Below are 27,760 nucleotides of genomic sequence, written 5' to 3' on the forward strand. Positions count from 1 at the left end.
GATTCTGACTGTCAAAAGTTATCGGGAACGCCAATAAGACCTGGAAATTCCAATTCCAATCCAAAAAGATGTTGTAAATGAACTCGTTCTTCACATGGAATAAATTTTTAGAAATCACCAGTGTATACGTTAGTTATTTATGCGAATGAGCAAACACATTACCATCATCATATTATCGAACACAAGTAAAACTTGCTTATAGATACTTAGTTGAAGGTATTGGAAAGGTGACCCTGAGCATATAGTTTGTCATATCTGTATCATTCTTCAACAAAGTGTACACGTAATTTTAAGAGAACTAATACTTCTTGGTCGATTCAAGACTATGTCGTCCATCTATGTAGTTTAATACTTCACTACAGAGCTATTCATACCGTAGCTAATCTGCTTCAGAATCACTGAGTAGTGAGTGACCAACATAATACTCATCTAGCCTTTCTTTATGATGATCAATTTCCATCGATCAATTCATTTATTAATAACCAAACATTTTCTAATCAAATAAATAGCTACCTAAGTTATATACTACTTTTAGGCGTTTTTTTCGAAAAAGAAGTAGTATAGTATAATACAAATTTTATTATTGAAATTTTTAGTTATATAATCACAATTTAAAAGTAGAAAATTATCAATATTAAAAAGATTAGCAACTATTTTGTCAATATTAAAATTTTGTACTTTATGTGTGTGTGTGTCGGTGGGTGGACAGGTGAGTGGGGGGTCGAAACAGAACGCAAATGGTTTTTGATTAGTAGAATAGTATACTCTTCATAATCATATGTTTGAACACATAGAGTGAATAATATTGTGTTCTGAACAGGGAATACATAAAATGTAATGAGTACTGTCACCTATTATCAACCAAAATAAAGAAATAAATAAACGATCAATCGGCTAAAAAGACAGAAGGTTTCTTTTATTCGTACAATTTCGTTCTATAGAATGAGGAGAGAAAAAAAGGCAGAAAAGAGTAAATTACTTTTTAAATAAATTAAATTAGAGATTACAAGTAATGTATAAATAGATATGTATTTATGTCAGATAATTGAGTATAGATGATAGGTGACCCCAGTTAATGTAATGCTAATTATTATTTATTAGTGACTGACTTCAAGAGACACTCCTGGAGTTCTATTGGGAAGCCGTGACCAGTGGAGTTCAACCGGGTCTGTTGTGAGATATCAGCTCACTGAAGACAATGGTATACGGTGGCGCAATTCCGTGGATTGGTTGAAGTTAGACATTAACACCGTTGGATGCCGGCCAGCTCAGTGGTCTAATGATTGAGTGCTCGCGCGCGAGACCGATAGGCCCTGGGTTCGAATCTCGCGAGCCGGGATCGTGGGTGTGCACTGTTGAGGATTCCCATGCTAGGACGAAACGACCCTTCAATGCTTTCAGGTTTTCAGTGATGATCTAGCTTCAATTGAATCATGATTTCAGCTACTGAAATTACAAAAAATCTCCACAAAACCCCTCCTGATATTATTTATTAGTAAAGTATGCCTATAACCTCGAGGGGGATCAATAGTATATGGTAGATTTCAAAACATACTATTGTCTACTGCACAGTGAATAATGAATATAAGTATGGATATCATAAAGTTAGAAATATACCTAATTGTTTATGTCATATGATTTATACCTTATTAATATTCATGATAATTACTTGTTAGAAGAGAATATACGATCCATGACTGTAGAGGGAATTATGTAGATTGTTGAGTTTTATGGTTTAAATCACGGTCTGATTTTTAGCCACACAATGGTACTGTCTTAGTACAGAACCTACATCAATGCACATTCATGACCCTAAAAGTTATGAATCCAGGTCAGTTTACAATATAAATTATGAAACCGACTATTTATGTTCGATTTGTTATTTCTTTGTATCCAGATAAAAACATAACCAAGCTAGATGTATTTAGAATGTATTTATAAACTTTACTAACACGATGAAATATATTCCCATTGGTGTTTAGGATCATAATTGATCAGTCTCTTTTGGCGGATTGCTTTGATGTTGCTATTAATTCACAAGCATTTTTAAGCAGAGATGAATCGTAGCTAATAATGGAATCCGGGACGCACGTTTCGTTTTATTTGTGACTCATTAGCTGAATCCACCTGCATCTCAGAGTTGATATTCACTTCAAGATTTGAAACCAGTATCACTCACATCAAACATCATTCGCCCTTGTTTAAAATGTCTATGAATTAATGGCAATATCGAGGTGAGAAACACGAAATTCGATTAACTGTATTATTATTGAATAGGTTTACATATTTCTGACATGTACTAAACAGTTGTTATTTAACATTTCCATGTAGTTTTGATGGTAAGCTAGCTTTTAACGCATTAACTGTGGATATTCTTCTTCTCAGTTCAATTAACTATCAATTTTGTAGTTTACACCACGGAGCTGACTTTGATTAAACAAATAGTAATGGTCAGCAGTTACTCATTGGTGGCATTGGATAATAATAACTGCTCAATATCACGAACTTGTATACATTTATTAAATAAAACGCAAAGGATTGCCGAGGACTGGGTTGGATGAAGAGTGCTGATGGGCGGCCTATGCTCCCCTACGAGGAATAACAGGCGTAAGTAAGTATCAAATAAAACTATTAGTTATTTGATTAGTTACTTACCGAAATTTGTTACCATACTGTAATGAATAATATTTATGTACAAGCATATATATACATATGTTGAGAAAGAAGAGAATAATATGGTGAAAAAGATTTGTAGCTCAGATGGACGATTTTGATGGAATTTTGTTCTCTGAGCTCAGGAAATAATATTTGTATCACAAAATTTAGGAAAAAAAAAATTCAATTTCAGGCAGATTTTGTTGTTGTTGCTGATGAATAAATGAATAATCATGAATTTGTACATAATATACAGGATTTGACAGGCTTGTTGACAGGGAACATATCTATAAATGGGAAAAGAAATTGTTAAAATTATGGATCAGAGAAATTTTAAGAATGTTAAAGTGTGTCTAGAATGATTACATTCAGATCAATAGACTTATAGACATAAAACTAATCTGTAAACTGATTCTAGTTCAGATGAATGAGATATTTCGTGGGTTTTTCTTCACAAGATTGTTTTCTACGGGATGGGGTTGTTAATCCCATCTCCAACCCTTCTAATTTATGCAGGCTTGGGAATGGCAGTAACCCTAGGAGAGCTCAGTTGGATAAATAGCAACTGAAAACAATGGGAAAGGACTGTGTTTGACCGAGTTCGATGAAGAAGTCTGATGGGCTACCTATGCTCTTCCACAAGGAGTAACAGGCGTAAGTAAGTAAGAATGAGATAGTCGATAGGAGTATGAGGACAAATAAAGTCATAGAACTAACTCGTCACAAATATGGCTATCCGAATGAACTGATTTAACGATTATGGATTGACCGAAATGTGAATATTATTGTTTGTTTGTTTTGTGAAGAAAGGCGTTTTTGACATCAGAAAAAACAATGAATACTATTCAACTATACCCTTCACCTAAGAGAACTTAGTGGCATTAAATATAGACGATGTTAATAAAAAATTAACCATAATGTTAATTGGTTTTAACTCAGTAACATATATCAAAATATTTAGTATATCTATCCAAATCATTGTATTTCTTTCAACAATATTCAACATACATGAATAGTTTTATAAACGAGCTACTTGCTATGAATTTAGATTTATAATTGTCATGAAACATAATAGATAAAAAAACATATAAATTGGTGGAAACTCAGGTAGATGATCGCTCAATATATTGGGTTGCTTAAAGTTATCACTGTTGGATACCGGCTCAATGATTTGGAGGTTTAGCGTTCACACGAGGGACTGAAAGTGTTGGGTTCGAGTCCCGCGTGTGATATCGTGGATACACACTGTTGAGGAGTTCCAAACTAGGATGAAATGGCCGTTCAGTTCTTTTAACTTTTCAGTCGGAGTCTACCATTTATCGTTTTAAGATTTCAATGAAAATCAACAGTCTCCACAATCCCATATTGAAAAAGATTATTTGTAATTTGAATTAAACTCAGTCATATATTTCTTATCATACAACTTATAAGTTCTTCTTTGAATCTCGTATATGGTTATATACTTAAATTATTTATGCTTCTTTAAAGTAAAAAGGCATTACTATCCAGTTTATTTCGGTTATTAGATTATTTGAAGGTCCTGTTAACTGGTATTTATCAGTGAGATGATATATCTGTAATCTTGACAAAATCAAAACTACCTGTTGTGTTATCTTTGGTTTAATTAAATATCAAAATCAGAAACGTTACCATTGAGTTGTTTTACATGACGCTCAGATGTTTACAATGTCTTTTTCCATGGCCTAAGAATCGTTCAAATTTATGATCAGATTTTTTTTAATATTTTCAACTATATTAATCAATGTAATTCATTCATTAAATTAGAGATGGTTTTATTTATTCTGCATTATTTATTTATTTATATAAAGTTGAATGAATAATTTCACATAGTTACCAAAATCTTTTATGCGAAGTCATTGAACACATACCTGACACATCGATTTAAAGATCATATATAGTGAACAGTATGTATGAAATTTAGTAACCCATTTAAAATTAATTACCGGTTCACGTTATGTTGACTAACAGTTTTAAGGTTATATGATGTGTGAAACATAGGAGTGAATATATATATATATACTTGGTAACACATGTCACCAGATAAAAACACTGAATTACGCACTAACTTAATAGTTCTGTGGAAATATCTTTTACTGAAAAAATTTCATATGATCAACTTTAGAAGATGTTCAGAGATTTAGATCAACAGAAGTGGTGGTAAAACGTATTGAACGTTAGTAGTAACACATATATACTATGATGATTGAGAAGTCGAAATAACATTGTGATTTATTCTTCACTTCACATACAATCAATCGACTCATCTTCATCTTATCACATTTTTCCATTATGTGTTTTAATATGTGTTCAATCATCACGGATCTCATTTACTTTGATCTTCTCTCCAATTATACAATTTAACATGATCATGGTGATTACAAATATATTATAGTGTTTGTGCATTAAACTTAACAACTAGCATTGGTTACAGTACCCGCATTTAATAATTATCAATTTGATCGTAAATCATTTGTCTTCCATCACTACAGACTGTAATACAAACATGAACTAATTTCATTATGATGACTTTTAATTCACAATAATTGATTACAGAATTCTGTGGTGAGCTTAATCAGTGATGAGAAGAGATTGGTTGTGCATCACAAAAGATATGGTGTGTGTGTGTGTGTGTTGCAAATGTGATTGGATAAGTCAGTTTATTCACACAGATCTGGTGCTCAAGAAAATTTACTATTTTGTATATGACTTGAGATGTGGGTTAGAAGTTAGATACTGAGTAGGACAAGATTCCATGCAACAATCATCATATGAATGAGTTAATCCATACACTTCTGTTGTTCAGCCGATAGATGTTTAAATGAACTGTATGTAAGTTGTGATCAAAGTAATTAGACGAGAGGATCGGACCAATGTTTTATCGTGTCACCATGTAAATCAATATTCACTTTCTGTGGAAATGTCACAGTAATTATCCTAATACTTCAATATCAAAAGAGGACTTGGTATCAAAACATTACAAAATGACATGGATGAATTTCTGTTCGATGAACCATTATCGAAGTGGAAGTTGATTAGAGCTTAGTCTCTTTAAATTAGAATACATTCAAGGTTAACGTTTTCTAGTCGAATGACACTTATACATGAAAATCTATTTGTAATGCTTACTAGTCAATTTCTGTTAAAATATTTCACGACCCTCAATGTCCACCTTCGATTGATTGATTGATTGATTAAGCAGTTATGACACGTGATAGTTGTAACTCCTCATATTCTATTCATCATTGATTTCAGAGAAATATGTCTTGAATTGAATAAAAGAATGCCAACTGTGAAATATCACTATCAGTTAGATAACTATTGGTGGAGTATCTCTAGTATTAAGTGATTGTCATACTAACAACTGGATAACAATTGTTATAGGATTTGACTGGGTCACCATTAGACATAATCACTCGAGTACTTTTGATTATCTGAGCTAGAAAGTGTCTTGTTCGAACATCATTTGTTCATAGTTCAAGTAGCACAAATCATTATTCATTATTATCAGAAGTGAATATGGAAAATTGCATGGATAAATGTTCTGTTTGGAGTGAGAAACCAATTGTATAGTTATCTCCATATTACTTACATTTACGCATCATGTACACCTATTCATTGAATAACTACGAGTGAAATGGGTTTGTCACAGGAAATAAGACCACAAAATTTCTACAATGTTATGAAAACTTGAAAACAAAATTAACTTAGGTCTACACAATATTCCTCATAAGAATAAACATCAGTCGTTCTTCTATCTCAGTATGGATGGAACTAATTATTTATTGTGGAACTTACAAATCTGTAAGGAGACCGATCTGAAACCAAGTTGCATCCGGTCAATAAACAACATTGGAAACGGACATTGGAAACTGTGTGTCAACTTACCAGTCAGTTTCATTTGCTTCAAACTAGATCTGTTCGATGTGGATGGTGGACTGGGAGACACTTGTTTATCAGAATATGGAATGTTTTCCCATTCCACAACACCATTCACACTCTTTGAACATGGAATATTGGAAGACGAATAACTTGATAATTTGTATGGAAGTTGAGAAGAACGACAAGTCGAATCAATACAAACACTGCATTTTGCGTGTCCATCAAGATGTGAGTTGTGTATGTGGTCAATGTGTTTCCCTTCACTTTTACTCCGTATATGTTCAGCAAGCAAATACTTGGAAGCTCTACCAGATGACATTGTGCAGTTTGGTGAATTCCTACTGCGAGTACGGCACACACAAAATGAAGTTGTAACTGGTTGGATGATTGGTACTGGAGATGATATGTGATGATATACTTGTGACCTGTGCAGTGTGAACGAAGTAGATGAATTGTACTTATTCTCGGTGAATTGGTAGTTTGATGATTTTGTAGTGCATTTGTGTGGTGTATTCGGTGGTACTGGATATTCCTGTTGATGCGATCGAAGTAGGTAACTATCTGAATGATATTTGTTGTTTAAATAAAATGTGGGGACATAATTGAGTGTGGTGTCCAACTGTTCCCAATGCCATACTTGTTTATGTCGTGTGTGTTGATGTTGGTGATGACGATGACAATGTCGACTTTTCTGATCACTTTCATTGATAATACAACTGATCGGACTAACAACAGGTTTCATTTGATTCAAATCAAAATCATAATTTTGACAAAACATTTCAAGATCTTTTTGACATACTAAGTTAAATGTTTGTTGACATTGTTCATTGATACCTGATTTTGTTTGATTTATGTTATTGTTTTTGTTATTATTGTTATTATTTAAATTAGATGAATGATTCCATAATTTATTTTCCAATGATTGAAACAAACATCTAGCTGGTTTAACTTTATTACACTCTTGTATCATTCCATTAGATTTCATTGTTATGTTTACTTGAAGACAACTATAATAAAACCCTTTTTCTTTAATTTTACCGTGATGACTTTAAATGATGTTTATTTTTCAATGTTTTTATATTTTTTCTGTCCACGTGTGTTTACATTCAATTGTGATTGGTTCATTTTACTGAAACAATAAATAAAATAATTAACCAATCAAAATTGAACAAAAATTATTTATTTTTTAATAAACAGTTTTAAGATAATTTTTTTCTCTAGGGGTAGAGAATTTCCATTCCCATATTGACCATAATATCCTATAGAATCTAAGATAAATTACCATGTGTACACATGAAAAAGATAATATTCTGATTATTCAATGAATTTATTTTTCCTACCAGCATTTATTACAGTTAAAAATGATGAATGAAAAATAAGTAATGGAAACATATTTTTTTTCCGTAATTTCGAACATTTAATTTCAATAGTTAAGGTGATGAATCGATTGAAGCTAGAACAACATGGAAAACTTGGAAGGACTGGACGGCTGTTCCGTCTTATTGTGGGACTCCTCAGCATAGCATATCCACAATCCCGTCTCGTGAGATTGGATTTCAGGACCTATCAGTCTAACAATCAAGTTAAAATGAGATGTAATGTAGATAACATTTCATAAGTTTAAAAGTTAATTTTTCACAACAAGTTCTGATTATCCTAAAGTCGATTCCTGTTTAGGTCATCGATATGAACCATACAACTGTCTAATTGTTCTTTATTTGTAATAGTTGTTTTACTAAAATTATTATATTGAGGTTGTGGAGATTTAAATCAGTTAGTCCCTTTTATAGAACGATGGGATCAGATAAACTACGGTCTACTCATTGTTCTACTGAAGTTGTTGAGTTTGTTCGATTTCATCGAAATCATGAACATATCAATGTCAAACTATCATTGAAAAGGTGTAAGCTTTGGACAGCCGTTTCTTCCTAGTGTGGGACTCATCAGCAGTGCGTATCCACGATACCGCACACAGGATTCGAGCCCAGGACATTCCGTCCCACCCACGAATGCTTAATCTCTAAATCACTGAGCTGGTATCTAGCAGTGTTAATGATCTTGCACAACTCATCATCCATTGTCTTCGGTGGATAACTGTCTCACACCCTACACGGAAACTGAAGGTTATAGGTTCAAATCCCACATGTGCTGTTGTAGATGTGAACTGCTAAGGAGTCTCATACTAGGACAAAACGGCCATTCACTGCTTTCAGGTTTTCAATAGTAGTCCAGCATACATTGATTCATGAATTCAACTATTAAAATATGGAATATCATCATACTAAATTAAATTAAACCATCAAGAAGAGATCATTTGTATGGTTTTCACTCCAATAACAATACGCTCACCTTACTCTTAATTATTATCAACGTAAATTCTATTAGAAGTGAAATCAATAACAGATCACTTATGTAATCTATTCTCAGAATATAATTACTTTTTATCTATAAGTACTCATTTTGTTTATGTTAATAAACTGTTGCAATGTCCCAGTGCTTCCGGGTTTCCCCCATCATGGTCTAACTTCAAATGACTTATGATTTCAACTATTGAAATTGTTGCATAAATGTTAAACTTTAATGTTAACAGCTGTGGTTGTTGCCTTTGGCTATAAGAAAAAATAAATGGGGACAATGTTATCATCGTCTGAAAATGATCAGATTGGTTGACAAATTCAAATAACTTATATATTACAAACAGAGATCGAACGAGAGAGAGCGAGAGAGTGAGAAAGTGAAAGCAAGAGAACATCATCTAACATACAAATACTGTCCATTTTAATATTGAAAAAGAAAAAGAAACTGTCTCATTAATATGCATCAGTCAGATTAACTGAGTCAAAACACTTCTATCTACATTTGTTTATTCAATATTTTGAAATGGAATAAGATATTTGTGACAATGTTTTGATGAGATTAAATATGTTGATGAAATCTACATAAATTTCCTTTATAACTGAATCATATAATAACCGGTTAATGAGTTCATGTATGTATATTCGGGACTTTATTATATTTGGTGTTATTTTTGTATAGGATTTCCTAATTTATCGATGATATTGATCACTGATTTAAATGAAACAACCATCCAGTGCTTCCAGATATTCCATAGTGATCTAGTTTCAGTTGATTCGTGAATTCAATTTTTAAATTACTACAATCTTTCTCTCTCTCTCTGTGTGTGCGTATGTGTGATTAAAATCATTATATGTTCACTAGTGACTGTCTCCAAGACTTATTTCATGGAGTTCTAGTGAGAAGCCGTGATCAATGCAGTTCAACCGGGTCTGTTGTGAGATAGTAACTCACTTAAGACAATAGTGGACGGTAGCTCAATTTCATGGATTAGTTGAAGTTAGACATTAACACCGTTGGATGCCGGCTCAGTGGTCTAGTAGTCAAGCATTCGTACGTGAGGCTTATAGGTTCAGGGTTCGAGTCACGCGAGGGGGAGTTGTGGATGCGCAATGCTCAGGAGTTCCACAATAGGATGAAACGGTCATCCAGTGCTTCCAAGTTTTTCATGGTGGTCTAGCTTTAATGGACTCACGAATTCAATTATTAAATAATTCGAAGTATTTGTCATCTGTTTTAATCTAGTATAAGAGTTCTCAGGAAAGAACTTTCATCTAGACCCTGATATATTGTAGATAATTCTTTATCATTTAGACTACTCAGTCAGAATCTTTGTGGTCAACAATTCCAACCATAAACAGTTAGTAATATACAGAATAATAATCTAGTATCATCAGTCATAAATTTCTTACTCTTAAGTTTTTATTGAGTTTGGCGAGTCTCGATATAGCATGTGCCTGTGTTTAATTGTGATCCCAAGGGAGATCAGTAATTGATAAATTACAAATTAAACATACTACTGAAGGTATTCGATTATATTAACTAATCAGTGTCTCAACCTACATATTTCTCCCTGGGTAAGAATGATATATGTATCAATGATTTGTTTATCTATTATTTGGCTTTCCTAATTATAGCTTCTCAATCTCCTCATTAACATTTAAAGAAAGTGTATTCATCTGAATCAAACTTCATCGATGGTAGTAGGATGAAACAACTATTCATTATTTTATGGTTTTCATTGATAATCAAGATGATGTCAGTTAGTAACGAAGAACAAAAATGAATTAAAGTAATATCAACACACTCCCTTAAAACTGAACTATTTAACTGTTAAATTTAAATAATGAATTGATGTTTAATTCAAAATAATGACAATGAGTGGTATACCTACCGGTTGCTTAATCATAGTGCAAGATTGATTGGACAGTGAACTTGTCAGGAATCATGAAAGCAATTACATTTCAACATAAAAGAGTTAGTTTCATTAGACAAGATCCTATCACTTGTATATATATATGCTTTTACAATATCTAACACATTTATCTAAATACATAGACGGTATTACAACAGGAATTTGTAAAAATCGCTAAATTTCCTAGTTTCCATTTACAAATCAAATTTAGTTAGGTAAACGTTGATTAACTTCAAGAGGTAATGCTCTAGTCGTAGTGAGATTTCGTGATCAATTGAGTTCAACCATTTTAAATGTGACATTCGAAGATAGCCATACAACTTCATCAAGTGATTACAGCTGGACAGTGTGAATCATTGGTTTGAAACCTAGTGATATATGGGTTAAACGTTCACTAGAAGAACTTTAGATTAAACCTCAGTGGGTCTGTGAATACACGTTACTGAGGAGTCTCATTCTAGAGTGTAAAATTACTTCTAGTGTTCCCTTGTTTTTTGTTCTCTATCTGACTGAAATCAGTCTGTTATGTAAATTATGAAATTATCATGCTAACCGATTTTCAGTTGAAAATTATAAATGCGATTTGGAAATAATGTCGGAACCTTAATGTTCAATGATATTTCAAGAGAATTCTCGATAGAACATCTTTAGCCAACATTACATAAAACATGTGGATAAACTGTCACACAATAATTATTAAGTTACGATTCAAGGATAAGGCTTTATCTGATAAATTACCGTACTCTACCTCTATGTACAAATTCCTCACCTTTAGAGACGACTCATTTGATTTTGTAAATAAACATTCTGGTTGAGATAGATTACCGAAAGTGATCAGGTATTTAACAATAAAACTTACTTGATTTTCATTCACTATTGAACAAGCATGCCGCTTAGTACTCGGATATGTTTGAAAAAAGTCTCTTTTAGGCAGTCAATACAGCCTGTTTGACAGGAGTAAAAAAAATGGAATAGATACGTAGTGAGGTAGCTGAAAGAAACAGTTTTTACTTGTTATCTATAGGATAAGGCAACTGTTAGAGAATACAATTCATGGTTCAGATAAATAAAATCAAATAACTATCACTAAATTACTTACTTACTTACACCTATTACGCCTCGTGGAGGAGCATAGACCACTCGCCAGCATTCCTCATTCAACTCTGTCGTGGACAATCCTTTCTAATTGTTTCCACTTACTATTCATCATTTTCATGTCTGCTTCCGATTCCCGACAAAGTGTGTTTTTAGCTTTCCTCATGTCCGTTTCCCTCCAGAATTCCAAGTTAGTGCTTGTCTCGTGATGCAGTTTGATGGTTTCTGTAATTTATATCCTATCCACTTCCATCGTCTTTTCCTAATTTTCTCTTCAAATTAGAACTGATTGCTAATTTATTTCGTACAAATTTACTAAAGGTCACGTTTTTTTATTACATCAATATTATTTACGACTATAAACATATAATACTTGATATTGACTAGTAGGATGAGGATTTAAAGCGTATTCTCTTTATGTTTTAATTACAATTAATTAATTGAAAGGATCTACATTCATATATTGATGTTATTAACAAGATTCAAGTTCAGTGTCTGTTGTATGAAACATCAACTGAAGTGGACAGTTTTTATACTAAAGTATTGTGGATATTATTCAGTTTGAAATTTCATATCAGCAACTAACAATGATTAAATAATCATTAGAAAGTAGGAAGCACTAGGTAATCATTCAATACTAGAATGGGTTTGCTCATATTTGCGCATCCATGATCCAATTAGGGATCAAACTCAAGACACTGAGGCTAAAATTAAGTGCTTAGTGGAAGCTCTAAAGGTTATAGATCCGATCTTTTACTGATTTGTAGAGCCCTAATGCTGACAAGTTTCATACTAGGATAGAACACTCATCGAACGCTTTCTGGTTTATAATGGTTGTTTAACCAAAGACAATCTGTGATGTAAAACCCTAACGGAAATGGAATAAACTCAGTTTAATAATGATGAATTAGAAATAAACAGATTAATCAATAATTTTCTTGATAATCTTATTGTCATAATCTTAAATCAACTCAATTTGTGGCTACATTTAGAGTGGTAAAGCATCTGTCTAAATTAAACTGTCTTATAAAGATTCGACACTAATACTAACATTGTAAATTTTTATGAATACTAATTAGCTTGAATAGATTCGACAAAGTGGTATAATATGACGATTACATGTGTAAGCTTTCAACTCTTCTCAAAATATCTAATTTAAAAGACTTACATTATCTTAGCCTTTGTATACAATTCAATGTAATTTCCCTTACAGATACTTAGAAACCAATGTTGTCTAATTTCTTGCAACTGGTTTTATCTTCACTCATCATAATTGAGAATTACTTCAATAAAAATGATCTTGATAAATAAATCTATCAGAAGAGTTTTCTGTAGAGATTGTAGTAATTTCAATAGTTGAGATCATGAGTCAATTAAAGCTAGATCACCATGGAAAACTTAGAGACACTGGATGGCTGTTTCGTCCAATTGGGGGACTCCTCAGTAGTGCGCATCCACGATACCACCTCGTGAGATTATTTGAAAGGATAAGAGCACACTGTAACGAAATGATATGTTATCATCAATAAAATGAAATTATATAAATTAAGTACAACACAGTTGAATTATTCTTTCAGGGTTATTATGAAAATCATTATGGTTGAGATTATCCAATTATGTGTTGTTGTTTATTGAATCAATGCTGCATACATTCTACATGTCCGAATTGATCCATGACGATTAGTATTGAATATACTGTAGTTCAGGTTGGAGTGAAATATCAGATAAAAACTATATCTTACTATTTAGTACTTATTTATTAAATTAACGAAACAATATTTGGGAGTATTGTATACAACACATTTATTGAACATTGAAAGGGTTCCGCCCAGTGCTTCCAAGTTTTCCATGGTGGTCTAGCTTCAGTTAACTCATGATCTCAACTAATGAAATAAAACCATAACAAACAATAAAAAAATCAATTCATGACTCCCCTAGGCGAAATAAAATTAATTTTAATGAATCAGTTATTCAATATATCGACTAATGGAAAAGGCATCTGGTCCTTTGAGTTTTTTTTTTCTGCTATAATCCCAGATGTTTGATATGATGTAAATATAGATTGATGAATGGATAATTGATGCTTGCAAATGGCGCTATGAATCAATAGCCTTTTGGGAATATTCTGATTTATTTTAAACTTCATTTTCGTATTACAATATGATGATTAGTAGTAGTATTGTGAAGGAAGAGTAGATAAGCAAAACCAATATATAGTTTAATGAGAAGTCGGTTGCATCTAAAAGATAATCTGGGTAGTTAAAGTATACACTGTGTATATCCGCATACTACTACTACTACTACTACTACTACTACTACTACTACTACTACTGCTACTACTACTACTACTACTACTACTACTACTACTACTACTACTACTACTACTACTACTACTACTACTACCACTACTACTACTACTACTACTACTACTACTACTACTACTACTACTACTACTACTACTACTACTACTACTACTACTACTACTACTACTACTACTACTGTGGTGTATAGTACTCATATTGATAGATCTTAATTGTACATAACACTATTCAGAAGTGGAATGCCTGTCAAAAATGGATTGAGAAATTGAACTGAAGGAGAAGCAGAAGGGAATTGAAACAAACGCAGAATTGAAAGAATCATGAAGGATGTAAACGATAACTGATGGAAGATGTACAAGTGAAATATTTTATGTATGATTGTCATAATTTCCTACGACACTGTAATTTTGCGCCAATATGAATTGGTCTTCCTTAACCGAGTTCTCGTTCACTAAACTGCTACTATCATTACTACTACTACTAATATTATTGCCACTGCTGTATTGATTGGGAACTCAGGTGGAGGAAACCAATTTATTGACTAATGCAAAACCACACAGTGGTTTAGTAAAATATGAAAATCATACAGTTAATACATCATTTGTACATCTTCGTTGCACTGTCCTTTACACGCTTCATTATTCCTTTAATTGTGTTGTTATTTCGATTGCTCTCAGATTTTCTACCTGTTCTCTACATTACAATGTTCTGCTGCCAGACATTCCACTCCCGATTGACGATAAATACAACTTATGTCTGTTGATATAAGTAACATACACCCCAGTAGCAGTAGTAGTATTTTGAACGAGAACTGATGTGGAGACAACCAATTAATTATTTCATGCAAAAGTACATAGTTCTCTGGTAATATGTGAAAACCATACATTAAATACTTCATTCGTAAATCCTTCATCAATTGTCTCAAACTTCATTGTTTTTATAATTACACTCTGTTTACAGTCCCGTTTTCTTCGATTCTATGTTTACAACCTTTTGCTACCAAGCACTCCAATTCTCATTGGTATCACATACTACTTATGTCTGTTGATATAAGTAGCGTACACCACAGTAATATTAATAGTAGTTAGTAATTTCAACTTGTTATTTTGATAAAAACGTCATTAAAAAGAAATTTATGGATGGGAATAAATTTCACATTTCCAATTCATCTAAGTGCATTGTAATCAGCAATTAAGGTCATGTTTTCATCAATTTAATCACTCAATTGTAAATATTTCGGAATAATTTCCAGTATAGAATTAATTAGAATTATGATATTTGGTATCTTGTAATTTTTGTTCCATCACGGTTGATCGTGCTTTACTTGACACATCCGTGGTAAAATGAAGTGGTGTTTTCATGGATATAACTATATATATCTGTTCACTTGTCCTTGATTTGCAATGGCTGTCTTACTAAAATTATCAGTTTAGGGTTGTAAGGATTGTTAAATTTCATTGAAATCATGAACTGATCAATGTTAAACTACCACTCGATGGCCGTTTCGTACTAATACGGAGCTTTTCAGCAATGAGCATCCATAATCCCTGACGCCAGGCTTGAAACCTAGTTTTCAGTAGTGGTCTAAGTTATATTGGTTCATGATTTTAATGAAACGTAATGACAATAATTAGGTTTATGAGAATTTCGGAATAATCGAAGTTGATTTTGTTCAATAACGAACTCATACCAGTCTACTGAAGGCTTACGATTATTAGACACCACTTTGACCTAGTTTAAGGGATCTTCAATAGTACTTAATAAAGATCGCAAGTGCAGTGGAATTTATAAAATTCAAGTCTCTTGACGTCCATAATAGTTTTAAACAAATGATTGGAAGATAAATAATTATCCAAACTATTTACTTCAGTCAAGTTTTGATGTATAGTATAGTAGTACAGTCTTAAAACCTGATATACGAATCTCATACCATATATTATTATCTTATTTCCATTAACTCAAGCTTAGAATTGGTTGATCTCTAAGTAGGGTTCATCATCTTTCTTTTTCTAATCCCTTAATGTTGATTGAATCACATCGAATCCAAAAGGAAAGCTTCAGTTATCTCAATATTTCAACTACACCATAATGATGATTACCAACTTATATATAACCTATGTCAATGTTATCTTACCTGTTATCTTCAACAACGTAATATCACAAACTTAGAACAAGCAAGATTTATATATTAAAAAAAAAACATTGGGATGAGTAACAGATTAAGCTTAACAGTGGAAGATAGCTTTTCAATATACAATATATGTAAGCAGTTATTAATTTTAAACACTAATATAAAAACAAATGAACAAATTGGGGAAAAAAACTAGGTCACTATGGGTGTATGACACATGTAGAATCATTTTCATGAATTCAGATTATTTAGAAGAACGTGCAGAATTCCTTGTTTTTTTGGGGGGTGGGATGGGATGGGGGTGGAAATAATGACCCAACTAATCAAACGGTGAACAGTAATTTACATAATTCTCATAAAAATAGAATAATCTAAGGCACATGTACAATGATAATAACAATAATGATATTTTCTTTTTCATAAACACACTTTAATTACTGACAGGATAAATGAAAAGTAATAGACAGGATATTCATTAAATAAGAATATTTTTTTGTTGGGATTGATTTCGACTGAAATTCAGTTTTCATCTCAGATCGATATCAACTAAGAGATTAGTGCAAGCGAGAAGTAATCAGGCAAATATTTCATCCTTAAAATGGAACAGTAGTGTGTATCCATATCCAATCAATCGATCAATCAATCAATCAATCAGTCAATCAATCAATCAATCAATCAATCAATCGATCGATCTATCTATCTATCTTTCTAACGTTTACAATAAACTGATCACTGAGTGGTGATCAATGTTGTGTATGTGAGGTCCTTCATAGTGCAGATCGAATCCTATCAACTAGTCTAGTTGACTCGACATTACGTACACTATGTTGTCAATAGTTTTCATTTAAGGTTAACTACCTAGCTAAAACTGGTCTTCATATGCAATACTCTTCAATAATCTTGTTTTCTGCAATACTGATTTAAATTACCAGAAGATATATTCACTGTTCTATAAAGTTTAATTATTTCGTTACATAAAATTCAACGAAATAACATGCCTACAACAATAATTCTCACATTTTCTGATTCACATGACAAACTGATTCCAGCTAAACAAACTAGTGGATACCAGTAAACACCGTATAGCTATTTTATCATATTCAAGTACTCTTTCCAATAGTTCAAATACACTACTTTATCAGGGATCGAACTCAAAGTTAACAAGTTCCAAGTAGAAGTACTTTAAATGTATATCACTAAACCAGTCTCCTATTCCTTATATTTCTCACTTCAATCAACTTAATTGATAATATTGTGTTGTTATATAAATTATGAAATGAAACAACTTTTCTAACCACACACACATGTTGATAAACCATAAAACTTTCATATTTTGTCTAAATCAGATATAATTCAGTCATGATGTTATTTTATGACAGAATTTAAAGATCTGTATTGTCATAGCAATAAACATAAGTTAATTGATTAAATCACTTATCCATTCTGAATATAATAATGATAATGATAATAATAATAATAATAATAATAAAAAGAATAGTAATAATAATAGTAATTAGACGTTATATACTACTCATATAATCACATAATCATTTAAGCGTTAATAAAAAATTGTTTAAGTCATTATATAATTTATGATATATGACATAATAGGCATAACTTTTAAAATAGATACACATATCTTACTAAGTGATTATTTTATGTGGAGAAATAAAACGGTCATAAAAACATTGATAATTAAAGATGATGTAATTCAAAGCAAAGGTGAATAGTGGTTAGCAGTGGAATCTAGGATGCGCGTTTCGTCCTATTTGGGACTCGTCAGCTGGATATGCCTTCATCTCAGAGTTGATGTTCACTCTGGGACTCGAACCCAGTAACGTTCGCTTCAAATGCCATCGCATTATCCACTTAGCTACTGAATCCTGTAAATTAAGGCAATATAGAGGCAATACTCACAGTATGCACATATGCTAATAAGAAACTTAACAATCTCAGTCCTAAATATCATTGGAAAGATCCAAGTAAACAATACCAAGTGAATTTAAACTTCACCCCATTGCAAAAGCTTGTGGCTATCAGGACACAGTAATTAAATGGATGACGCGATGGCGTTTGAAGTGAACGTGACTGAGTTCGAGTCTCAAAATGAACATCAACTCTGAGTTACAGATACATTCATCCGACGAGTCTCAAATAGGACGAAACGCATATCAAACTGGATTTCACTGCTAGCCACTATTCATCTTTGTTTATAATCTCCATAATTCACAGACAAAAAAACAAACAATAATACTCGATAAGTGAAATAAACTATCAACTTAAACTAATGTTAATCCCTTACTAAACATTTTCAAATACTAATTCATGTAAACATTGATTTGTATTTTGTTGTTGTTGGTTTTTGTTTATTTATTTATATGTAACAACAATTTATGTACCAAGTCAATAATTATGATAAACATGGGTATTTGTTTTCTTTAAACTAAACTAAACTAAACTAAACATGTTAACATATTGTAACTTCAAATTTATATGAAAATAATAATGTTCACTATGAATAAATCAAATATAATGAAAGATTACTTTAGGTATACAATTACTACTGTTAAATGTATGAGAAGGGTTTCGATCATGAGTGTTCTATAAATGAAACAAACAAAAAAGAAAGGATAGAAGAGAGAAATGTATCAATGAACCATATTTATGATTGTAATTTTCGTAGACCTAGTCAAATAAGTATGAATAGAATAAAAGAAAGAAAGAAAGAAAGAAAGAAAGAAAGAAAGAAAGAAAATGTTATCAGTTTTCTTTTAAATAGAAATAGAATGGAACTAGAAGTATAGAAAGGAACATACACATTAACCTCCTCATCACATGTACGCACACACACACATGCATGCATAGACTGCGTTGACCTTTAATAAACATATTTCGTTAATCTATATGAACTGATATTGTTGTATCATTTGTATCATTTGATATATTTTGTATTTGTATGTTTCGATGTACAATGGATAAAATGTGAGAATAATCTTTTTCTTTTTGGTGTTCAATAAAAGTGAGATATCTAACAATTTCGAGAATCTTTTAATTCTTTTTTGGGTAAATGCTTTATATCAGGGTGCATTTTTCATTGGGCATTTCATTTCAGTGCCCCTAGATGCCTTAGTACGGTTGAGAGTAGGAAGAGTTAGCTCTCCCCATCGAAATGCTTTCACATAGCTACTGCCACGGAAGTCCTACTCACTACCTTCTCGCACCATGGGTGTTGTTTGCGAAATTGAGAGGACGAAAGGCGAATGTCCGGCGCTTTAGCCCGGTTGGTGGAGATGGAGAGTCTACCTAGGGAAGTTGAAAAACCCTCACCACAAACCAGTGCTACACATGGGCTCCAGTATCCTGAGGGAACAAATGACGTATGAACCAATTATTGGTCATCGGCTATCATGGAACTGCATCTCCATACGTTGCTCCACTGCCTTATCGATCAGACCTTTAGGTCGAAGGCTTGATGTGTGACCCTCTTAAGGAAACCACCTTCCTCGGTTTGGACACCCGGACAGTATCACAGCCCTCACACGAATTGAATGATTTATATGGCGCATATGTATTGCGTTTCCTTTTGCACCAGTATTTATGTGTTCAAATAAATAAATAAATAAATTTCAGTGGCCTAAAACTATTTATATATGTCTCCTATGAAGATATTACTGTAGTGCATCTCAAATTGATAAATGTAAAAGGATAATATAGTGAAATTCGGAAATTGAAACGAAATTCTCGGAAGAAATTATATGCAACAATTGCTCAGTAATTGGACAGAAAGATGCTAGATATGGCACACATACTGAACACTGAAGAGTAGATGAGCTACAATTTCACAGATATGTATTCTATACTTGGATAAATTAATAAAATAACTTTATACGTTTATAGTATGTAAGCAACACAGATGTTTACAAGACGGAAAAAAATTATAAATCGAATAAACTTATTATTGCATGAAAAGCAACGGACTCTTGAATTTTTAGATAAAAAAATGATCAGTATGGGGATTTGCAGATGGATGAAGGGTTGTGGAAGATCATGGATTGATTGAAGCTAGACAATTAAACGTCGTTGGATACCGATTCATTGTTTGAGAGGTTGAGCGTCTGTGCGCGAGCCCGAATGACCTAGGTTCGCGCCCTGAATGCGGGATCGTGGATACGCACTACTGAGGAGTCCCAAAGTAGGACGAAACGAACGTCCAGTGATTCCAGGTTTTCTATGGTGGTCTAGCTTCAATTGACTCATGGTCTCAACTATTAAAATAACTATTTGCTTCTGTCAACTTATCTAACTTGGAATTAATTTAAAACAGAGAAAAAAAGAGAACAGCGCTTGAAAGAAACACAGATAATTATGCCTAATCATTACTTATGATTATTAATAATTATTTAATATTAAAATTATTAACTTTAATCCGATTACATGTATAGAGGATTACATAATCTACATGAAATAATAGTAAGAGACAAAAATAGCATTTCTCAAGTGGATTTAATATAAATTGAAATCATGAATTAGAAATAGGGTTCATTACTGTAAAGTGTGAACACGTATAATCACTTTGCTTAAATATCCATTCAAATAGAATGTATATCATATATATATGTTATTCTAGAATTGTTTTAATTGTCTAAACTATGATTAATTTGTTAGTAAAAAAGATTTTTAATCTTATAAGTTACATCAGTGACTGACTATAATTAAGTCATGATTGAATTTTTTAAAGAAATTATTGGTCAGTTTAGATTGTTATCATGAATGCAATAACCTGGAAGTACTGAACAGCTGTTCCGTCCTAGTATAAAACTCCTCGGTAATGTACACTCATGATCCCGCGTATACGGGTCTTGAACTCAGGACTCTCGGTCTCGTCCGTTTGATCGCGGACATGTACTGCTAAGGAGTCCTATACTAGGATGAAATGGCTGTCGAATGCTTCCGAGTTTTTGAATGGTGGTCTAATATTTTCTATTTATGATATCAATCTAAACCCAACAATGTCAACAACCCTATACTGATAAATATTGATTAGTTGTTTCATCTTAGTGTTCTGTTTACTACAGTAGTACTAAACTCTTTAGTAATGTAAATATACGACTTTACTCGGGATTAGGTATAGAATAACCAGATCTCATAGCAAGGATGTAATTTTTAGGGCACTGACCATTTATCTAGAGATTTATATATCTAACTTCAGTTATTTTGTAATATAATACAAACAACTACTGATGTTATTTAGTGGATAAATTTATCATACTTATTATGGTCGAGCCCTATCGGTTACGGGCTTATACTAGAACTCCTAAAATAGGTGTTGCTATGTCTTCTCAAATAGAAGGCTCGTTCTAATATCCTTGTTTATGATTTGTTGTCTACATTTATACTTGTAATCAAGTTAATTATCTTTTTCGGTTAACCTCTTCCGCGTGGTTTGAAAGACTGAATACACTCCAGTGTATTTATCGACTGTCTATAATTATTTGAAGGATTCCTAGAGCTTTCTTGATCCAGAATTCCTGGGTTTTTTTTCTGTTCATCGCTGTCTACTTGTATTAACATAATGATAACATATAATGTAACCTAACGTATAATTCATGTAGATGAAGGGGTCAACTTCTTCCAACATAATACTTCTGACATTTAATGTAATTTACTTTATAGATAATGTTCATTTGTCTTCTTTTGTTGTTATGTCTTCCAACCTGCATAGAATAGAACAAAATGATTGTGTCAACTTGTGAGTTAATTTAATTCCAAAGGGTTTCAAAATTTCTGTAATAGTTTTTGAGATATTTTTCATGTACAGCAGGACAATATGTTTCTTAATTTTCTGGGTTGATTGTTTGATAATATGGTGATTTGCCAGACATATTTTTAGTGAAGTTGCCAAGATAGTCACTCTTATAGAAGATAGACAAGGGATGAGTTTTTTCTCATGATGCTACATTGAGTTTCAATTCATCTGAATAATGTTAGTAGACAACTCTTCTTATGTTTTGATATTTTAAAGTTGGTTTTTTGTCATAGATTGATGTCGGGACTGGAGAAGCATTGTATTAAATGGTTGGCCTTAGTATGATACTTTATAACACTAAGATATTCATATTCTTACTACAAACGGAATACAAGATTTATAAGTTTTGAAGCAAATGCGTTTTCATTTAGACCTTACTTACTTAATTACGCCAGTTACTCCACGTGAACGAGCATAGGCCGCTGATAATCCAACCTCAGTAGTGCTATCGTAACGTCTCTGACCGTCAAACATGATGATATAGGTTTCTAACTATCACTGAAAGAATTAGTTTAATAAAAAATGGCATGTACACTTTATTAACAAGAATCAAGTATTAAACAATCTAGTTCAGGAATTTGTACTGATTCAAGGTAGTTAGTCTAATCAACATGAAACATTGCTCGACCTAGGCTTTATGGTAATTGGGAGTTGTCGATAAAGCATACCTATAACCTAAACGAATCAATGCTTCCTGTGAAATTCTAATCCAGTTTCACATTGACAACACTACCATTGAGCTAGTCAGATGACAACCAATCTCTTAAATATCTTGGCGTACTAAGTCCAGTTAAACATTTTTATTGAAGTTTTCTATAATCTTACTGACTGGAGATAGGATGATTATTACATTTCACGTAGTAATTTATAAAAATGGAATTAGTTTTCTATGAAGTATAGTACTATACAAAATAGTTATTAGTTATAATCAAGGATAATGAAATGGGAATAAAAGGGGGATTAGTAAATCAAAGAATAAAAACTAGGTCAACATTGAAATAACACGTAATACATGAAAGAATAAGAACAAGACTATGAGATGCTTTAATAGAAATAAATAGTTAAATAAGAAATACGTGCTTCTAAAAGACAACCTTGGTAGTTAATTTATAGACTATGTATATCCGTATATCATTGAAGGAGAAGCAGAAAGGAATTGAAACAAACGCAGAATTGAAAGAATCATGAAGGATGTAAACGATAACTGATGGAAGATGTACAAGTGAAATATTTTATGTATGATTGTCATAATTTCCTACGACACTGTAATTTTGCGCCAATATGAATTGGTCTTCCTTAACCGAGTTCTCGTTCACTAAACTGCTACTATCATTACTACTACTAATAATATTATTGCCACTGCTGTATTGATTGGGAACTCAGGTGGAGGAAACCAATTTATTGACTAATGCAAAACCACACAGTGGTTTAGTAAAATATGAAAATCATACAGTTAATACATCATTTGTACATCTTCGTTGCACTGTCCTTTACACGCTTCATTATTCCTTTAATTGTGTTGTTATTTCGATTGCTCTCAGATTTTCTACCTGTTCTCTTCATTGTAATCTCATGCTACCAGATATTATACTTCCGATTGATGATACATACTATTTATATCTGTCGATATATGTAGCATACATTACACTATTATTATTATTATTATTATTACTGCTATAACTATTAGTATTATTAATATTATCATATTTAAGTTGTTTCTAACCTGTACTCATAAATATCCTACAAAATAGTATAAGTATGTGGAAGAAAAATGATCATCCACATTTTCGATAAACATAGTATTTTGTTAAAGTGGTTTTGTGGAAATTGGCTTCAATTGTAAGTTGTATTTGCCATCGATCGATTTCAATTAAGATATCACAGATAGTCAGGAAGCACCAAGCAGGAGTTTCATCATTGTATGTAATGATCAGTCATTCACAGCGATACACGAAAACCGTGAGTTTAATCAATGTTAGGATTGTGGGTATGCAATTCTGAAGAGACCTGCACTACAATGAACAAGTTGGTACCTTAACTGAAATTCATCTATGATGAATACAATTTACAAATCGTTTCATTCATTTAGATCTATCGTATGAAATGACAGAATATACTTTTAACAAAAGAATAGTTGTCAAGGCAAAAATGTCATCAAATAAATGAAATATGCCAAAAAAAAACAACCAAACTGAAATTCAATCAAATATGAAGGCTAATTAATAAATCTAATTATTATTCTACCGAAAATGTTAGAACTCGTTATAAGGTAACAACGACTAAGCAACTGCGGGAAATGAGGGGATATTGACTGACCGTTTAATTAAATTTTTGAAACTCTCATTTGTATTTTGATGAATAGAAAAAGGAAGCTTTAAAAGACAATTTGTGTCCTCCATACTCATTCATGATAACTTTTTTTTCAATTTTACATCAAGGACTGATTATAGGACAGATAATTATTGAAAATCAGGAAGTATTCACAAATCATACTACTGATTACACTCAGAATTCTCATTTCTTTTGGCAAGTCCTTAACCTATAAGCCATTGAGTTAGTACACAATAATTTGTATTTCGGTTGGTAACATTATGCAATCATCTTCCAATAACATTGGGATGTATTTGCCTTACACTCGATATTGTTGAACTCCTCATTAGAATTCTTGAGTAACACACCTTGAAATTAGTCGCTAGTTGACACTGTTGAAAAGTATCGTACAAGGAAATGACAGTTATCTAGTGTTTACTGATTTTCATTGACTGTCTAACTAAAATTAATATTTGATTTCAGCAAATGCTGTACACAAATGCAATTTTACAAAAAGAAGTATTTTTCTAAGTTTAAATCAAGGGCAGTTCTTAGCTAGACTACCACTGAAAACCATGAATTACCGGGCAAATGCTTCGTCTTATTAGGACACTCTTCAGAAGTTCTGATGCATAACTCAACCACAGGGAAACGAACCTAAGGCCAGTGTCTCACATAGATGCCAAAATTCTAGATCACTAAGCTGAAATCCAATGGCGTGCATAAATAGATCGAAACAATTCACGATACTATGTAACCATTTTCATATGGTAAAACGCTATATTGATAAAACAGTTCTTGCTTTCCAGCAATAACATTTGACATGTATTAGGTCAGATATATGATTTTATTATTATTTCAATATATAAATCATAACTATTTTACGCATAATTTATATCATCTCTTTAAAAAATCACGTACTGAAATGGTAAATTACAGCTTGGTTAGTTTTCTGAAAAAATTATATAATACAATTGAACGAGTGATTGGAAGAGGAGAAACGTAAAGCAAAGAGTCAAGTAATCTTTAACAATACAAAGATAAATTAATAATCATTCAACATGATAATTTAGCGTGATGAATTGCTTTTTGTGATGTATAAGTGATTTGCAATGAACCTGGATGGATTAGAATGCTAGTTATTTTGAGGTGGTAAGGAGAATTAATTGGATGAAAGTTCTGTACTAGTCGATACTCATCAGTAAGATATGCCTGTAGTTTTGAAGGGGCTGATTAGAACCCATTCCAGTCAGCTTCACAGTCTGAGATATTAGCACTGAACTATTTGAGTCTTGACTGACTGTCTATAGGTTTAAATGTCACAGAAAGCATCTATACCATCGAATTTCATGCACACGTTCCTGAAGAGTGCTAACTAGCATGAAACGTAGGTTCAGAGTTTTTTCCTGACTACCTTCAATTACCTTACATATCAACAATATGGGATAATTCATCTTCAATATCCTACCTTATTTATAACTTTATAAAAAGTGGACGAATAATGAAGTTAGAAGAGAATAATAAATGTCTAAGAAATGGACTGAAGTCGGTAGTGAATGAATGACCATCATGGTTCGCTGTTTACCTAGTAACTATCAATTGGATTCAATAAGTGTTTCATCGCATTTTGGGAATCATTGGTTGTACATACCGGGATTCCATTGCTGATATTCGTACCAAAGTTTAAACTAATTTACAAACGTGACATCAGTTAATCTATTATTTCTAGTTAGCCTATATTTCATTTAAAATGTATGACAACAATAATAAGAGTTTGTAATATTCCATTGTTGATATGCATAGAATATGCCAATATTTGGGCGTCCACTGAAGATTTACGTGTGGAAAAAGAGACTGATTAATTGGAGTCATAAATATTAACAGCTGACGTGTATTCATATCCCTTTTAAGTAAATAATCAATGTTTTAGAAAAATAATGCAGAGTATTGTAATCCTAACCATATCAAAATACAATTTTACATTTTCTTAACGCTTAATCTCTAGACCACTGAACTAGCATCCAACGGTGTTAATATCTAACTTCAATCAATTCCACGAAAATGTGGATTCTTTCACGCACCTGATCAGCATCATCGATGAACAAGCTGAACCTGATGCAGACGTAAATGCAAGCATTGGGAAAGTAAATAAAGTATTCCTATAGTTGAAGAACATATGCAACTCAAAACAACTATCAACCAATATCAAAATCAGAATCTTCAATACGAACGTCAAAACAGTCCTACGGTACGAAATTGAATCTTGGAGAACTACTATAATCATCATCTAAGAGATCCATGTACTTATGAACAATTGTCTACACAAAATACTCAATATCCTTTGACCAGACACATTACCGGAATCACTAAACTACATCACAAGGCGAGCCCTAACTTGAAATCCTGAAAGAAAACGGAAAAGAGGGAAACCGAAGAACACATTACATAGAGAATTGAAAGCAGATATGAAAAGGATGAATAGTAACTGGAAATGATCGGATGGAGAGTGCTGGTGGGCGGCAGCCTATGTTATCCCACGAGGGATAACAAGTGTATGTAAGTAATTAAGTAAGTTAGTAAACAATATTCAATGTTTATCAGTGGTTTATTTTACTTTTAATAATAAGACATGTGAATGATTGTTACAAATGAATCAAAATATAAATTAACTTACAAAACTAATAGGCAGTAACGACTATCATTTTGGTTACAAACAGGTGTCATTTTTTCTTTTTCGAAACCCCATTTGTTTGTTTGTGTCTGTATCTGTCTGTGTATTATATATATATATATATGTGTATGTATGTATGTATGTATGTATGTATGTATGTATGTATGTATGTATGTATGTATGTATGTATGTATGTATGTATGTATGTATGTATGTATGTATGTATGTATGTATGTATGTATGTATGTATGTGTATCTATATATCAATTAACATAACTTGGTGTCATAATCATTAAACCACATGTGATAATTATTGATTGAAGTGTTAACTGTAACACCTGTTCATGTTATCATGTGATTATAACTAATTATTCCACAAATAATAATAATAATAATAATAATAATAATAATAATAATAATAATAATAATAATTTAACTCCCTTCTTTTAATTAATTATTGATTTTTATAATCGATCAAATCATAAGTCGGTACACATAAGTTTTTGATTTCTGAATTGGATGATTTGATCGTGAAGCGTTCATTGTTATTCTGAACGATATCATCAAGCAGAAACTTCAGGTGAAACTAAAGTTCCCTGGT

The 27,760-nt window shown here is 32.1% G+C and overlaps 1 protein-coding gene across 1 annotated transcript; it reads right to left on the reverse strand.

Moving 5' to 3' along the window:
• Positions 1 to 569: 569 nt before the first annotated feature.
• Positions 570 to 27,206, reverse strand: MS3_00009078 (uncharacterized protein). Its single transcript, XM_051217418.1, has 5 exons — positions 27,163 to 27,206; positions 11,685 to 11,769; positions 6,562 to 7,684; positions 2,656 to 2,942; positions 570 to 935 (listed from the first exon to the last, which is right to left on the reverse strand). The coding sequence occupies exons 3-4, from the start codon at positions 7,538 to 7,540 to the stop codon at positions 2,887 to 2,889; spliced, it is 1,035 nt and encodes a 344-aa protein (XP_051064813.1). The 5' UTR covers positions 7,541 to 7,684; positions 11,685 to 11,769; positions 27,163 to 27,206; the 3' UTR covers positions 570 to 935; positions 2,656 to 2,886.
• Between the last annotated feature and the right edge of the window lie 554 nt (positions 27,207 to 27,760).

This window comes from Schistosoma haematobium, chromosome 5 (genome assembly GCF_000699445.3).
Source record: "Schistosoma haematobium chromosome 5, whole genome shotgun sequence".
Lineage (NCBI taxonomy): Eukaryota > Metazoa > Platyhelminthes > Trematoda > Strigeidida > Schistosomatidae > Schistosoma > Schistosoma haematobium.

Bases quoted from the DNA above. Each gene is read 5' to 3' on its own strand.
- MS3_00009078 (XM_051217418.1), bottom strand. From the start codon at position 7,540: ATGAAATCTAATGGAATGATACAAGAGTGTAATAAAGTTAAACCAGCT. The intron at 2,943-6,561 runs GTAAGTTGACAC...TCCCATTTATAG, and splicing joins GAAGCAAATGAAACTGACTG to ATATGTTCCCTGTCAACAAG.